The sequence below is a fragment of the Rhagoletis zephyria genome, unplaced genomic scaffold (genome assembly GCF_001687245.7).
Source record: "Rhagoletis zephyria isolate East Lansing unplaced genomic scaffold, Rhagoletis_zephyria_1.1 Rzeph_scaffold_00036, whole genome shotgun sequence".
In the NCBI taxonomy this organism is placed as follows: Eukaryota; Metazoa; Arthropoda; class Insecta; order Diptera; family Tephritidae; genus Rhagoletis; species Rhagoletis zephyria.
Window position 1 is genome coordinate 763213 of NW_016157120.1, and position 16426 is coordinate 779638.

Consider the following 16426-nt stretch of genomic DNA (forward strand, 5'->3'; position numbering starts at 1 on the left):
AAGGATCGAACCCTTTGATACACTTACTTTACAGTGCGCATTCTTAATGTGATTAGAATTTTGCACAAAGAATATATGTACGTACATATGCCTGCTTGTTATAACTGAATTGTTTCCACGGGGTTTAATTATTTTTACTTTAGTTAATTTTTCATTTTCGCAGTGCGCATTTTAATTGCTCATAGTTTCCTTGAATTGCTTTCGCCGCAAATGTTTTCAATTATCATTATTATTGTTAAAATTTCCTTAGTTGCCAGCAACCACTCGCATTTTGCATTCAAAGCATACCATTCGCACTTGCCTTCCTGCCCACTCAGCGCATTCAAAATTTTAACTTTTCAGTTTTTTCATTTTTGCATTTCAAGCATCATTCATTTCCTGCTCAGTTACAACTTTTCACCCCACTACTTACCTATGAAACAGCGCACATCGTAGCTGGTGCCGATTGGTGCGCCATAGTAGCGTTTTGCCGGCACTAATTGTACGCTGGGTGGCGCTTGTGGCGTTAAGGTGAGCGTGAATGGGTGCGCACCATCGCCCAGACGTTTCACTAAGGCTTCCTGCAATGAAGTAAAAGGTAAGATGAATAGCACCGAGTATAACAAATTTGTGTTAATGAAGAATATTTCACAATGGTAGGGAAGCAAATAATAGAAGAAGAACTTCAATTAAATGTTTTAGTTAAATGAAAGCACAAATTTCTTTGTGAAAGTGTTATGAATGCAAGGTATTTTGTAAATATTAAGAAAGAAGGACAACAAAATAAAATTTCAATTAAAAAAATTCCAATGTGGTATCATACAATTGGTTTAGGTCGCTTCATTTTCCTTTCCCTGAGTCAAGCGTAAACTTTATAGACAAACTGAACACCAAAATCGACCTTGTCTGGTTTACTTAAACCTGGCAAAGTGGCAGAATTGCTGCAGTACAGTGAGACAGCGCATCTACCCGGGGCAAGACTAAGTAGAGATACCTACCAGGGGAAAGTTCTTAGGCACCCTGTTTCAACTTATGCACGCATACTGGATCTAGCGGAGCCCTTTACGCCTCCCCTAGCGAAGCTCTTAACGCGATTCTACATTTGCCCCTTGGTGCAATTGCTTGAGGAATAACCGATATTATATCCTTATGACACAGACAGGCAGGTTTATGGACCCACAGATGATCTAGCCACTCCAAAATCCCAGGGATAAGGGCGCCATACCGTTACCTGCAATTACCTATTACTGCATACCCTCACCAAACCCTGTAAAAATACCATACCAACTCGAAAGGACTAGAATACCAGGCCTCACCAGGCATAAGCAATGCAATAAACTTGTAAACTGATGGCTCCAAACTCGACAAAAAGGTCGGGGGTGGAGTCTTTTCTCCGGAGCTGGACCTATAACTATATTTTCGGCTTGTATCACTGTAGTGTATTCCAGCGAGAGGTGCTGGCTATCCCGTAGGTCACTCTGCACCAAATAAGAAGACCTAAAGTAAAAATACAAGTCTTTATCTTATCTAATAGTCAAGCAGCACTGAGAGCGCGACACTTATGCATAGACAACACAAAGTCTCGCACTGAATGCCGCAGATCTCTAAACAGGATGGCTCAGAATTATAGAATACACCTCATATGGGTGCCTGTACATCTGGATATGGAAGGTAACTGCAAATCCGACGAATTGGGCAGGAATAGTACGACCATCCCCTTCCTTCCGGGGAAGGTTAGGTTAGGTGGCAAACCCGTGAAACCGAGGACCACTAAGACAATGAGCGGCACCCAATATTTAATCTAGGCAACTGAGGTTATTTATTTTATGTTCAGCCTTCCTGCGTGAATACCGATTGCACAGTGACTCGTTAAACCGCCACCATAAGTGAGAGCTGCGGCTTTGTGAGTGTGAGGAGTGCCCTCGACCGCGCTCTCTCCATCCTTGGCCAGAAGTACCTTGAAATCGCGCATGTCCTGGTTTTCGCCCAGTGCACGGTGAGCTGACATGAGGCCCACCTATCAAAGAGTGGTCCACAAGTGATCAATGGCAGTGCACGCTGAGCTGACATGAGGCCAATCTCTCAAAGAGTGTACCACAAGTGATCAATGGCACCCCCAGCTGCTCTTTATCTGGCGATAACATTTCACGAGTGCCTTTCCTGGCCTATTCTTCAGCACGCAGTTCCCCGCAATGTCGCTGTAACCCGGAACCCAAATAAGTCTAATGCAGAAGTATTCCGATGCAGAGAGAGCAGACATTCCTTAACCAAGTTAGAGTGCACCTTCAACGTCGTTAAGTCGTTGATAGCCGCTTGGCGATCAGAATTAATGCTCACCTCTCTGACTGGCATAGCAATCCGTAGCAGTCTCAACAGAAGACCCCACCTCCAAACCCTGCCATCCATTGTCTATATATCCAAGAGGAAGTTCACCGCTCCCCTTCTTTAGAAGTTCCGCCCCGCCAGTCTTCCCCTGAAGGAAAGTAGGCAGAGCAGAAGATCCTAGGAACCATTTCGGTGCCGCAGTAATATGTGCAATCAGGGAAGAAATCGAAGCCCCTTAGAACACCAGAGTGTCCAGTCATTAAATCGGTCAACCAAACGGTTTCCCTGAGTCTAATAGCCGCGGAAATTTTGCCTGAAACGTCGTCAGCCACCACGTTCAGTGCTAATATGGGATGGTCCGCAGTGCCCCAGTAATACCGATTAAAGTAGCCCGTTGTACGCGCTCCAGCTAATTAGCTAGTGTAGCCTTCTCAAGTGAGTTCCACCAGAAGAGGAGAAGAACTTGGTAAGTATACCAATGGCTACTTTTAAACTTCAAGTTAGGAACAGCACCAAACAAGCAGCAAACGAACGCTGGAGAAATCTGTCTTTCTGTGAAACTCCTAGCCTTGCGTGGCCTTCTTACAATAAAAAACGCACGTCTGTTCTCTTAGATTAAAACGAACCGAGATATCTTTCTCACAAGAATTCTTGGAGGTCAATATCTAATCGGCGCACATGCCTCCAGCTTGGTAGTGATGTGAAGAAGAAGAGGAGGGTGTGCAACACGTTTTATGCGAATGCCCAGCGCTCAGCAGAAGAGGACTACAGACACTCGGAGCACTATAAGACCTTGCGGAGATAGCGGAAATCAACAATAGATAATAATCGAAGTTTATTACGAAACCAATTCATGAAAAATTTCCATTCAAGATTTACTGTATTTAATGATTTAATGACCTCAATGACGTTCGAAATCATTTGACGGTTGTGAAATAAGACACTCATTGAACTGAGAACACCCACGCCACTATAACATTTTATAACGTCTGGGAAAATATTTTAAAGTACATTAACAGTTATATTAATAAAATAATTCGCACAAGAATATGAATTAAATAGTATGCGCTAGACATTCCAAGTAGATCTCAATTACAGCTCCCCCAAAACCCAAAGGCGCCTCGAATCATAATTAATTGCCTATCACTTACAGCTACATACATACATATAAATGGCGGCTGTGGCATACCCAGCCAGCCAAATGTGGAGCGCTCCGAATATGGAGTGAAAAGGGATTCCCAGAGCAACACCTGGTAGTTGCGTTTTGGGAATGCTCCGAATATAGAGTGAAAAGGGAGTCAAACTGTTTTTGTATGCTGTTTCATTTTACTTGCATCTAGTCTGTTAGATGAAAATGAAATTTTCAATCAAGAAAGGGGTCGCCACTTCCGAATGTTGCTGGATAGGGAGACTAAAATAAAAAGCTGTTGACGGGATGACAGTTGCGAATGCAATTAGAGGTAAGCAGTAATGTATAAAAAATTATTTCTTGCTAACTTTAGATTTTCTCAAGTGGATTTTATAGAAAATTTGCTGGTTCTGACAAAGAATTCAATAGAGCGAGCACAGAGTGGGACGTCTTTAATATTTTTTTTAATTATTTCAGATTTTTTTATTTTTTTACAAAATACTATGTTAAACCGCCACTTTTAGGCGGCCGCTGGGGTGTAGAGGCGGATGCCGTTAAGCTGTAGTGGTAAGCAGTACGCGCTTCCACTCCGCAGAGACAGGGTTCTACTCCTGCAACATCGCAATAGGGAAAAGGTTTTTTTTTTAACAGCGGTCGCCCCTCGGCAGGCAATGGCAAACCTCCGTGTGTATGTCTGCCACATGCTCCTTTGGGACTCTTTTTAGAGCCTCCCTAGGAGCATAAGCGCGCTGTACAGGGAGTCCTAATCGTGCACCCTGCGGACTCCGCTGGTCGGCTGGGTATACACACAGCCATATTTATAATACTGACATTGATACACCATCTCAAAAGCAGTCAAATCATTCATAATTATGTAGATTAGTAAGTGCATGTATATGTATGAGAGCCCAAAGCAAGCACAACGCCTATTTACATAAATAAGCAGCTCCATCCAACCATAGCTCGATCTATTATTGGCCTCGAGTTCATAGATTCATTCATTAACACACAGATGGCATTTCAATGACACTTAGCTGCGCAAATCAAGAGTTAGCGTTGTTGATTTTGGAAAGCTTCAACGAAATAACTAATTAGCAAAATATGCATTTTAGTTTGACAGAAGGCATATTAATGTCTTCAACTGTATAAGTACGTATTATACGTATGTATGTACATTAGGGTGGTCCAAAATAAGTGAAGGCGGAATTTTAATGCCCTAGGATTATTCTATATCGAAAAAATATACCCTTATTTTTTATTTTGAAATCAAAAAAATATTTAGAGCTCCAGCAACAATACCCAATTGTTTATTTAACTATTATTCAATATTAAAGATGTTTTATTTATCCGCCCATTGCATTTTTTGCGTTTTCTGGGAGACCAATAAAATACTGTTACTATAAAAAAATGGTTAAATAAATAATTTGGTATTATTATTGGGAATCTCCTGAAGAGTAACAGAGTTTTCCGATCGAATAATATAGATTTTCAATAATTGTATACCACCATAATGTACATACATACATATATACCGCAGACGTAAACATCCACTCAGAAGAAGTTACTGTTGGAATTGTTGGCATAGCTTTTACGCCTTCTTTGCGTGCTGCCTTAACTCTCGTACCACATTAAAATTTATGAAGGAAATTCGCGGAAATTTTTGTTAGAAGGAAGTCTTTTCGATTCCAATACGATGCACAGTGCTTCCCTCCCATCTAAAATGTGGGCAAAAATAGAATTATGGACGGATTTTTATGAAAATTTATTTCTTAGTGAATTTGTGGACGTTGACTTCAAAACTGCAATTTGGTTTTCGATAACTTTCGTACTTTCACCGAAAATGTAGTTTGTAGTTGAAAATTTGGGTTCTTATTGCATTTATATATAAATAGATATGTAGATACTTATATGTAGTTCGTTCTATTTTCAAAAGTGAGCTGCCAAATTACAAGGCTTGGCCTGTAGATATGCATTTAAGTTTTATTTTTCGGGAAAGGGTTGCCACCTGTTAAAAATTGCATTAAAATTATTTAATATGTTTAATTAATTAGATATCACAATACGGGTATCAATCGAAATGGGGTTGAAAGTGCTTTACTTCAAAATTACACGTAAAAGGGTTACCACCTCTTTAAAAAATCTAGTTCAGTTTAATCGAGGGAATTAGGTAACTGACATATGTGTATCAGACAAAAGACAAAAATTTTACACAAGCACATATTTACCCAAAAATAAGTGAGGAGTAAAAACATTCTGAAACTTTAAAGTTAATTTAAGAGTGCAGAGGGTCAATTCCCATTTTACGTTATTGCGAAGTGATAAATATATCATTTTTAAACTGCATTTATTTCGGTGTTAATACTTTTGTTATACTTTTCACTTCACTTCAAGATAACGCAGAACGGGAATTGACCCTCAGTTATTTAAAAGGAATGTAAACAGAACAAATCATAGATTGGCAATGTGTGTATTTACATATGGTAAACATTTCGTTTGACACAAATATTATTTTAATTAAATTAAATTTGACTTCACAAACAGGTGGCAATCCACTTCAATATATTTTCAAGCTAAAACCTCTTTCGTCTGACTCCCATATGGTGATACCTATCCGTTTCAACTACCTAACTCCTTTAATTCAAATGGAATTTATTTTTTAAATTGGTGGCAACTCCCCTAAATGAAATTAAGAAGTATACCCATTTCGAATGATACTCAACTTTTAGCAATTTAACTCGTTAAATAATTTGAATTTATTTTTTTAACAGGTCGCAACTCTTAAAAAAAAATAAACTTTTTAACTACGGGTCAAGCTTTTTAATTTGACACCTCGTTTTGGAAAACCGAAGGAATCATGAATCTGATCTGATAGCGCTGATAAAAAAATGATTTTATGCAATAGTAAAAACGCGTTACTTCAAAAAGTGCAAAAAATAAGCAGGTTTTAATTTTCTCCTTCGACAGCTAAAACCTTTACTATTAAATAAAATAATAAAAAATAACATATTTTTATATATATTTTTTTTCATTCCATTAAAAATTACCAATTTTGGAAATTTTGATTAAAAAAAATTGTTTTTATGGAATACCGTAGGGCAACTCTGTGTTTTATTTTATTTAAAAATTTTTATTCTTCTACTTCTCTGCTATATATATATATATAAATGAAAAACGTTACACCAACATTTTATTTCAAAGAATCTATTTTTGACATTTATTTCCATGATGAGCTTTCGCATGGCTATGCTCTGATTAAAACTCTTAGTACAAGATTTGTTGATTTTAGTGGCTTCTTGGCGCCATATCATTTATTTCAAAGGGAAATTTCTGTTTAATTCTTTTTAGTGGATAAATTACCTTTACAAAAATATCAAACAAGTTCACATTGCAGACAACGAATTTTTCGATATTTGCCCACTTAGGCGGCACTGTGCGGCGTCTTGTCCACGTAGGTGTTGACGACTTGAAGCTGTTGCTTTTAGAGAAGCCTACTCACCTGACTGCGCTTTTACAAAGAAGCTCATAAAATAATCATTCATGATTTTGATTGCTTCCCCTTTTATGTTCGTTTCTTACGTTTTTGTTGCTTACTGTCTCTGTTACATTTCAGCAGGTTTTCGGCGGAAATTTTATGAAATACTTAAATAAATATGGAAAGCCATGGTAATCAGCGAAATCCATTACCGTACTTCCTACCAAGCCTGCACCCAGGCAGCTCTTTCTGCACTCATTTACTTTCAATAATGAATGAGTTGGAAGAAGTTGCTGAAAGTGAGGCACATTAGACATTTCTACGGAAGCGTTTTTCTCCAAAAAGAGGCAGCTGCCATTAACAAAACAGCAGTCAATTGGTTGCTCAAATGCGTTATGTAAATATGGAGACTCTGTTAGCTATAAGCGGCAGTAAAGGGTTCGAATTAATCAGACTGCCTTCAAAATTAGTAAGAATATGCTTGGTAAGAAGAATTAGTGGCGTCGAAAAATTTCCTACTAGTCCTTAAGGCTATGAGTTGATTATGAAGGGTATTCCTTAAAAAGTAAGGGGAGAGTTGGAGTAGTTGATATCCTCTTAGACAAATCAGCCGAAAAATATAAGCTGAGTTCTTGCTGAACGAAAACCTAGGACCTGTCCAACCATAAAGTCAGGCGGGGGTTAATGATCCGAAGCAAATTTATTAGCTGCGAAGTCCGAGTGGATATCGGTAAGGCAAAAGGCTGTAAAATCATTGGCACCTAAGTAAGACGTGAGGTGATTCTAAAAAAATCGGGACCTTTAGGAAGAAGCAAAAAAATGCTCGCCATAGGAAATATCTGTGAACTGAGTTCCAGTGCTAAGGACGCCAAAAGTTATACTGCTAAAATGACTAAATATTTTCGCATAGTTCATATAAATCCATAAGACGACGTGCGAATCAGCAGTAGCTAAATGAAAATTGTTTAATATAAAAAACGGAATAATAAATTACAACAGAAGAACAAAGCTACTACACTGACTGCCTTATAAATTACAAGTGACTCAGTATTCGTGACAAAACAATTTGAAAAAAAAAAACTGAAAATCTGCATATTAAATGCGAATTCGATATGAATTTATGCAGCACGAAGGTCGAGAAAAATCAGAACAAAGGAAAACCATAAAACTTATTGACGTAAAAATTTACTTAACAACCAGCGAAAGGTATACGGGTCAATCCATGTCAAGTCGACCATTTTTGATTTGGAATAACGAAGTTCTGCCTAAGGGGAAAAAATTAAAACGTCAAAGTTATGCTATATAAAAGAAACGAATTTTAATTTTTTTTTTCGTAGGAGATTGTATTTAGTTACAAAAATGGTTCTGGTCTCGTTGTAAAGGTGATATTCGGTGCTATAAAAAAAAAATCATAAAAAATTTCAGTATTTAAAAAACAAGATTTTTATACATTTTTGCTAAATTTTTTTATACAATACTTCCAAATGATTTTTAAATATCCTGAAATTTGAAGGGTTGTTTTAAACAATTTTAGAGGTAGATTGTTTTTTTGCAAACTCTAAATTAAAATGCATTTAAGTCAAATAAAATTTTTTAACATACCGTTATATAAAAATTACAAAAAAAATTTTCTCGAAGTTCAAAAATTCCTTGAAAATTTCAGCATTTTGGGCCAAAAATATTTATAAATTTCTGCTTCAACGCTGTTTTAGTTTCAAATTTTGGTTATTTTTTGGAATATTTTAATTTTATTTAAATATCAGGCGAGAGCAGAACAGATTTTATAGCTATACGAGTTTTTAGATATCCAAAGAATAAACTTTCAAAATCCCGGAAATTGTGAAATTAAAATATTTTTTTTTTTTAATTTTTTCTTTTTCAGAGCTTCATTATATGATAAAGGAAAGGTTCTGACTAAAATTCATACAAATCCAAACTGGTCGAGTGCAAACATTGGTTAATTTGACATGGATTTACCCATATGTATGTACATAAAAATGTGTGTGAGCCTTGGTAGCGCACTCACCTGCAGTGGACTAAGCGACTCAAGCGCCGGCTCTTCATTCCTGGGCCAAACTTGATGCAGCGACATGATGGCCTCATTGCAGAAACGTAAACCCATCACTTCTTCATCCTCGCGGCCATAGCTATTGTAAAATTGATTGAAAAGAAAGAAGATAAACAATTTGTGAGTTATTTAATTGAGAATGATGGAGCAGCAGCAATGCAAGAAGACTTTGACGTGATGTGCATACATACATACATATATGTATACATGGAAAATGTTATTAAGATGATTGAGGAGGGAGAAGATCGGAGGTTAAAAGAAAACTGTTAATAATATATGAGCATACACACAAATAGAAACATACACATACATACACACATACGTATTCACTAAACAAATATTTTGGTATCAAGCAGCGAGGGAAAATGAAATTTCATGTATGTAAATTGGATTTGCATCAAGTTTGCATTCATATGCAGCTTAAAGTGACATTTTTTTTTATTGATTTAATGAATTCTAAATGAAGGATTTCGTTAAACTGAAAAGGGTTTGTATGTAAATTATAAAAGAAAAATTGCAGAAGCAATATTAAAAGCGAGTAGTTCAAGTAGCGTCAGCACGATTCTGATTTAGTCATATGTTCTATCGTCTATAGACGTTACTATACTAAAAAAGGTGCGCCCATTATAGTTCTGCAAAATTACACCGAAAAAAAAAATCATTTTTTTCAGAAAAGCCGATAAAGCTTACTGTTTGAAAAAATAAAAAATTAAAACTGATCTGAATAGCTTTTCAATAGTTCTAGAGTTACTGAAAAGGAAAGTTCGGCAAAATTATATCGAAAAAATCATTTCTTTCAAAAAAGTCGAAAATGTTAAATTAAAAAAAAAATTTAAAACTTTTCTGAGTATCTTTTCAATAGAAGTAGAGTTCCTGAAGAGAAATAAGTTAATAGTAAAAACGAATATTTTTTTAGAGCAAGCTTTCTAAATATGAACGAAATTGGACCATAAATACTGGTTACTGAATATATCGAAATGTGCGCAACCTATCGACAACATTTTTAATGGAGTTCCTTTTCATGTAGTTAATATACGTTTTTAAATATGAACCAAATCGGACTGTAAGGATGGGTTTTTCAAATATCTCGGCGGCTCCAGCGCCACCTATCGGATAAACTCAACATTCGTATTGCATTGTCGTCGGGTTCTGAGCCAACTGTGAAATTTCAAGTCTCTAGGTCATAGAGAAGTTGGTTAAAAATTGATTGCAAGATTTGCTCTTAACAAACATACTTACATACATACATACAGTGCAAGTTAAATAAAAGATTGTAAAAAAAAGCATATTTACAAAAAAGTTGAAAAGTTCTATTCAAAAATATAAGAATTGTAACTTTTCAGGAATACTAGAACTATTAAAAAGCTATTCAGAACAGTTTTATTTATTTTTTTTCAAAAAGCAACCTTGTCGATTTTTTTGAAAAAAATGTCGTTTTTAGCGTAGTTTCGCAGTAATTTCTTTTTTTTCTCACGAATTTTAGAACTATTGAAAAGCTACTCAGAAGTTTTAATTTTTTCTTTATTTAACTTTTGCGACATTTTTGAAAAAAAAAAAATGTTTTTATCGGCGTAATTTTGCAGTAATTTCTTTTTCCTTCTCAAGAATTCTAGAACTATCGAAAAGCTACTCAGAATAGTTTTTTATTTGCGTTTTTGCCAAATGTCGTATACTGCGTGAATCTGACATACAAAATTTTGTATTTTTTTTTTGTCAAGTATACAGAAATTTTTTTTCCTTTTCAAGAACACCTTGAAACTATTGAAAAGCTTCTAAGATCCAAAAGTAAAACTAATCTGTGTTTCTTGATTTACATTAGTTATAAAAAATGAAGTAAGGCTCAAAAAATGAGGGAAACATGTTTTACAATCTTGAAATGTCCCGAAAAATTCAGAAAATATTAAAAAAATAACATAAGGAAAATCCTTAAAAATCCTTAAAGTTCCGAAAAGGTCCCAGAGGCTTCTTAGAAATCCCGAAAATTGTTACGTGGAAACCCCGAAAAGTTCAGAAAAACGCGAAGGTTTCAAAAAAAAAAAAATAATAAATAAATTGGAAAAATTTGGAATAGTCCCGAAAAGCCATAAAAATGTGCAAAGCTGCTATTCGAAAATTGAGCTTATTACTCCCACGAGATGACAAAACCCGCCTAAAAATAGGCCACTAAAAATATGTTTTATTAAAGTATTTTTTTGTGTTTAAACGCTATTTTTAGTTATTTCCGTGAATCTCGTCATCTTGAAGGAATATTTCCGTAAATAAATATTAACTTAGTTTATTCTATTTATAGATCAGGGCTTAATTGAGATAATATTTCCTCACGATTCAAATCTGTTCAGCTATTAGAAATATGAGAGCAAAGTTCGGAATAATGATTCTTCTTTTTTTTTTTTTTTTTTTAAGAAATGGTATGGAGGTAAAACAGCCATAATATAAAAGGGACGCAAAACCAAACCAAAAATTGAACCAAAATGCGTTCATACGCTCCATCATGTTCCCACGCTGTCTCTGGAATTAATCACAGCCAAAAAATAAACTGGAATTTTAAGTTTCTAGCTGAAAGCATAAAGGTTTTACATATTTTTGAATTGCTTACTTATATTTGTACATGCATTATGTTCACTTAGCATATTTTAGTCAACACTCACCGAAATGTCAAAGTTAACTGTGCATAAACTCGGTAACCTTGTATCGCTTTTGGATCCACATAGATTATTCCACGTAGTATAGCTGGATTATTGCCGGAGAGTGTAATCTCACGTGATGGTAAATACAGGGTAAGCACACAATTTGGTGAGGTCTTCTTGTAGACACGCTGTGTGCCGAATTCGTCTTTGTGGGCGCATCTATTATCCCTAAAAGATTAGAATTAAAAATACATACATTATAATGTCAATATTAAAGGTTTTTATAGGCGGCATACACCGTGCGTTTGGCTTGTGTCACCAACATGACTCCCGGTAGACTGCGAATGATTCGGCTGTGTGTAGTCGAAGGCGAGTCAAAACGTACACAAATGACTCGCGAGTCAGACGCACCGTGTATGCCGCCTATTAAAGAGTTCGGTTTAAACTTTTTTTTTAAATAAAAGTTTAAGTAATTTAGACTACAAAGATATGTATATACACTTATGGATATTTACATATTTATAAATGAACGGTCGGCCTCCTAATCAAGGCGAGGGACTTCTCAAATGTCCAAAAATATAATTTAGTTCAATCGAGAGGAGTACTGTTAAGAAAAATAATTAAGTTTGATACCTAAAGAGGAATCTTTACCTAGTATTCGATCTTAAATACTTGATAGTTGAAAACAATTTAACTGATATCTGCTAAAGAAACAAAAAATCGCTGAGCTCGGCGTGATGAAATTTGATATCTCAGAGAAATCGAGTGTACTATGGTTAGATTAGGCTAGAGTGACGGACAACAATCTAGAATGTACCTGTTGAAGAATTAGTTTCGCATGTTGGCCACGGCGTGACAATGGCAGAGATAATGTTCGATGCTCTCCACATCTTCCTCGTCTTTGCAACTGCGACAAAAATCGTTGGTGGGGTATCATAACCTATTTCCGTGTGCGCCCATCAAGCAGTGCCCGGTGATTACCTCGACTAGTAATCTGAGACACGGTTCAGCAGAGTGAGAGCTATGAAGCGCCTTACATCAATCTTTGACTAAATTTGCCTGATAGTATGGCAGGTGGTTTCCACAGCCCAGCTGGTATTTAACTCCTCGATGAGTTCAGCCTTTAGTCTGAGTAGAATAACTCCAAGGTATTTAGCCTCGGTTGAGAAAGTAAGTGCCACCACGTTCAGGGTAGCAGGCTTGAATAGAAGAGTTTTGCACTTACTTTTGAAAAGTACCTCTCGGGCTTGGTAGGATTGACGCTAAGTCCACATTCCTTGAACCAGACGTTTACAAGACTGAGTGCATTTTGCAATAATTCACTCAGGACTTGCAGATGTTTGCCCGTTGCTGCGATTGCTATGTCGTCAGCATAATCTATGACTTGACAACCGGTGCCCTGGTCACATAATTTGTAATGGTGCTGTCTCCTAGTTTTGACAGAATAGTTCCATTTTCAAATGCAATCGCAAAAGCCACTATTTTCGTCGCCACTAATTTAAAAGAAATAAAACCAAAAGGACTGAAAGTACGATCTGTACGGAAATGTCGTGGTGCGTTAGCAACACTGGGCTATCTCAACGCCACTCTTTGCGGGGTCTTCATAGGATACATTGCTCTTAGAATGAGATGGAATTAAATTTACTGTGCTGATGTACGGGCCGGCAGTCGGGGTGGCTGAAGCATCTGCGATCACGCTTCTTGACCTCTTCAAGTTAGTTTGGAAAATGAAATAATTCAGCAGGAAAATGCGTGAATTATTATTATTTTTTTCTCTTTGTTACTCGAGTGCTGGTTAAGGGAATTCACCACGTCCTGGCGTTCACTCACAGGGCATATTCACAGTGGACAGCTGTGTCTCCGAGTGAAGGTATGGAACCTTTCATATGCGCTCTCCTAACATCACATAAACAAATCCAAAAACACATTCTAGTCTTGGTGGTTTAATTTTCCCTACAGTGTAATAGAGCAAAATTTAGGACTACGAAGACCTTCTTCTTGGCTCTTTTGATCTTATGAAGGTTTTATATACTAATTTATAGAAAATAGTAGAATATTTTCTCTACAGTTTTGCGTAAATATACGATTATAAAACTCTTTGTGTTATCTGGGTTTTATAAAGAGTAAAAACATGGATTTTCTTTGAGATTTGCCACAATTAAATTACAATAAAAATATAAGTTAAAACTTTTTGTGATTAAATTTAAATGGTGTTCATTTTCATTAATCCGATCATAAAAGATTTCATAATTTTAATTTCAATTTTGCGTTGCTTCAAAAGGCTGTGCTACTTTGAACGCTTGTGTGATTAATCGCCAACAGATCAGCAATTACGTAAAAACTGCAAAGGACGTAGCTGAGTTCTCAGTGAGTTCTTATTTTGCATGTATGTATGTATGTATATATTGTAGTGCTAAACTGCATGATGAACTGAAGTGAAAATGGGGGATAGAGCGCAATATTTATCAACAGAAGGTGGGTGCTTTTGTGGTGAGCGTGAAAAATAAATTATCTGCTAGCAGAGAAAATGCACTTGCAACAAAGTTACTTAAACGGTTGCAGATGAGTAAATATACATAGGTGAAAGGCGCAGTCATTAATAGTCATTTTCGCAATTTAATACGCTCCAACACTTAAACACCTTAAGTTGCCAACCCATCGCTTACCATCCACTCTTCCTACGCGGCCTTCGTGCACTGCACGCCATTATATACATACATACCTACTTAGTTATACGCTCAAGTTTTGCACATTTGCCATGCACATTTTAATTTAAAGTGTTTACAAACCTTTGTACATGTGTGTTAAGTTATTTATAGCATTTATTGTTCATTTACGTGTGTTTGTTTGTTTATGCAATTTTGTATTGTATGGGCTTATGTGTGTAGGAATGATTAATGAAATCTTAAACGAAGCAGTAAGTGGAAAATTAATTAATGCTTATCATTGCACGCGTTGATAACTGTCAGCTTAAAGGCATGTTAATAACAAAAAGATTTATCAATTTCCGTTGAAGGGGAGGGCAGCAAGTGAATGAGTGTGGGTAATTGTGATGGTGCAAAGTATTTTAAGTTCAAATAGTTTCTAGTTAAACTTCACAAACTAAGCTTTATGGTCAACAAAATTTTAAATTTTTTTCTTGAAAATTTTTATGGTATACCGAAGTACACTACACTAGCTTTTGTCCACGGCTCTACCTGGTGACATTATGATTTAAAAATATGGTGATGTTATGATTTCAAAATGTAATAAAAAAGTAAAAAAAAAAATAATACTTTAATACAAAAATAATAAGTTTATTTAAAAATGTTGCTAATTATCTCGAAGAAGCTGAACATGGTCAATGCGTCAAATTTTAACCAAATTGGCCAATTTAATACAAAATTAAACTTGCATTAATAGCTAATATTTGTACTATATGTATGCATTTTTATAATTATTTTTCATATCAATATCTCGTTGGAATATGTATTTCAATTCGCTGAAACAGAATAAATATATTGAAATTTGGAAACGGTGGAAAATCTTTGCTGTCAGGCAAAAGATATTTTGTTGTTAAAATGTTCACACAAATTTAATTTGATTTTTTTAAACAGATTACACATTCTGTTTCTTAAAAAAGATCTATTAGAAATCTTTCGTTTGACATCCATATTGTAAATTTTTCTTAAATTAACTTTAATATTTAAACAGCTGGCAACCCATATATTTTGTATTTTTTTTTACTTTCACTTGTAAAAGGTCATTGAAGTCAATGTTTAAAATTAATTACCTTTAAACAGGTGGCGACCCTCTTTAGAATTATTTTTGAAAGGAAGCTTTCCTACCCCCTTTTCGATTGACAGCCACATTGCAATACTTTATTTATGAAAAAATGGAACTTGACTTTAAAACAAGTGGCAGCTCTCTTCATAATATTTTCAAAATAAAGCTTTCATACAGCTTATTCGTTGCCAACCCATATTATAATACTTAATTTAAAATTTGAATAAAATTAAAGTTAACTTTTCAAAAAGGTGGCAATCCTCTTAAAAATATTTTTGTAATATTGAACTTTTAAACTCATTCGTTTTCACTTCTTATTTTAAAATAATGTTGAATTTATAATTTAACTTTTTGGCAGGTGGCAACCCTTTTCTAAAAATATGCTCTATGTTAATCCAGGTCATAAGATATTCTTATGCCAAATATTATACACAGAAAGAGTAACGAACATAAACACACACTCACAAACTCTGAAATTTATAGCATTCGTTGGATTTCATCTAACTTGTCAATTAAATTGATTTGAAATTCCAAACTCAAAGATATTGCTGTCCTTAAACCTTTCTCGTCTGATACCCATATTCGAATATTCTATTTAGCTTCATACTTAAATTGAATTTGGATTTCTAAACGGATTTCTTTATTGAAATAAAGCTTTCTTAAACCTCTTTATTCGATACCTAAATTAAAATATTTCGTTTAACGTGTTAGTTAACCGGATTATATCTTTTTGAACAGGTGCAACCCTTTACGAAATATTCTTAAAATAAAGCATTTTTAAAGCTCTCTCTTTTGACAACCATATCAAAATACTTCATTTAACTCGTAAATTAAATTGACTTTGAAAGTTCAAACTGGTGGCAATCCTCGTCAAAATTATTTTAATATACAGCTCGCCTTATGCCTCTCTCGTTTGAGACTCATATTAAAATATTTTATTTTATTTGTTACTTAAATTGATTTTGGATTTTTAAATAGCTGGCAGCCAGCTCCCTTTAAAAATATTTTTGAAATAAAATGTCTTAAACCTCGCTTGTTTGATACCCTAGTTAAAATACTTC

The 16426-nt window shown here is 35.2% G+C and overlaps 1 protein-coding gene across 1 annotated transcript in view; it reads right to left on the reverse strand.

The window, feature by feature from the left end:
* Positions 1-13030, reverse strand: part of LOC108365259 (uncharacterized) — a gene marked incomplete at its 5' end in the record, with an annotated part of 68389 nt that extends 55359 nt beyond the window's left edge. Inside the window, 4 exons of the mRNA XM_017619253.1 lie at positions 413-560; positions 8932-9052; positions 11622-11828; positions 12839-13030. Of these exons, the coding sequence (XP_017474742.1) occupies positions 413-560; positions 8932-9052; positions 11622-11828; positions 12839-13030 (668 nt within the window). The remainder of the gene's footprint in view (positions 1-412; positions 561-8931; positions 9053-11621; positions 11829-12838) is intronic.
* Positions 13031-16426: the final 3396 nt, after the last annotated feature.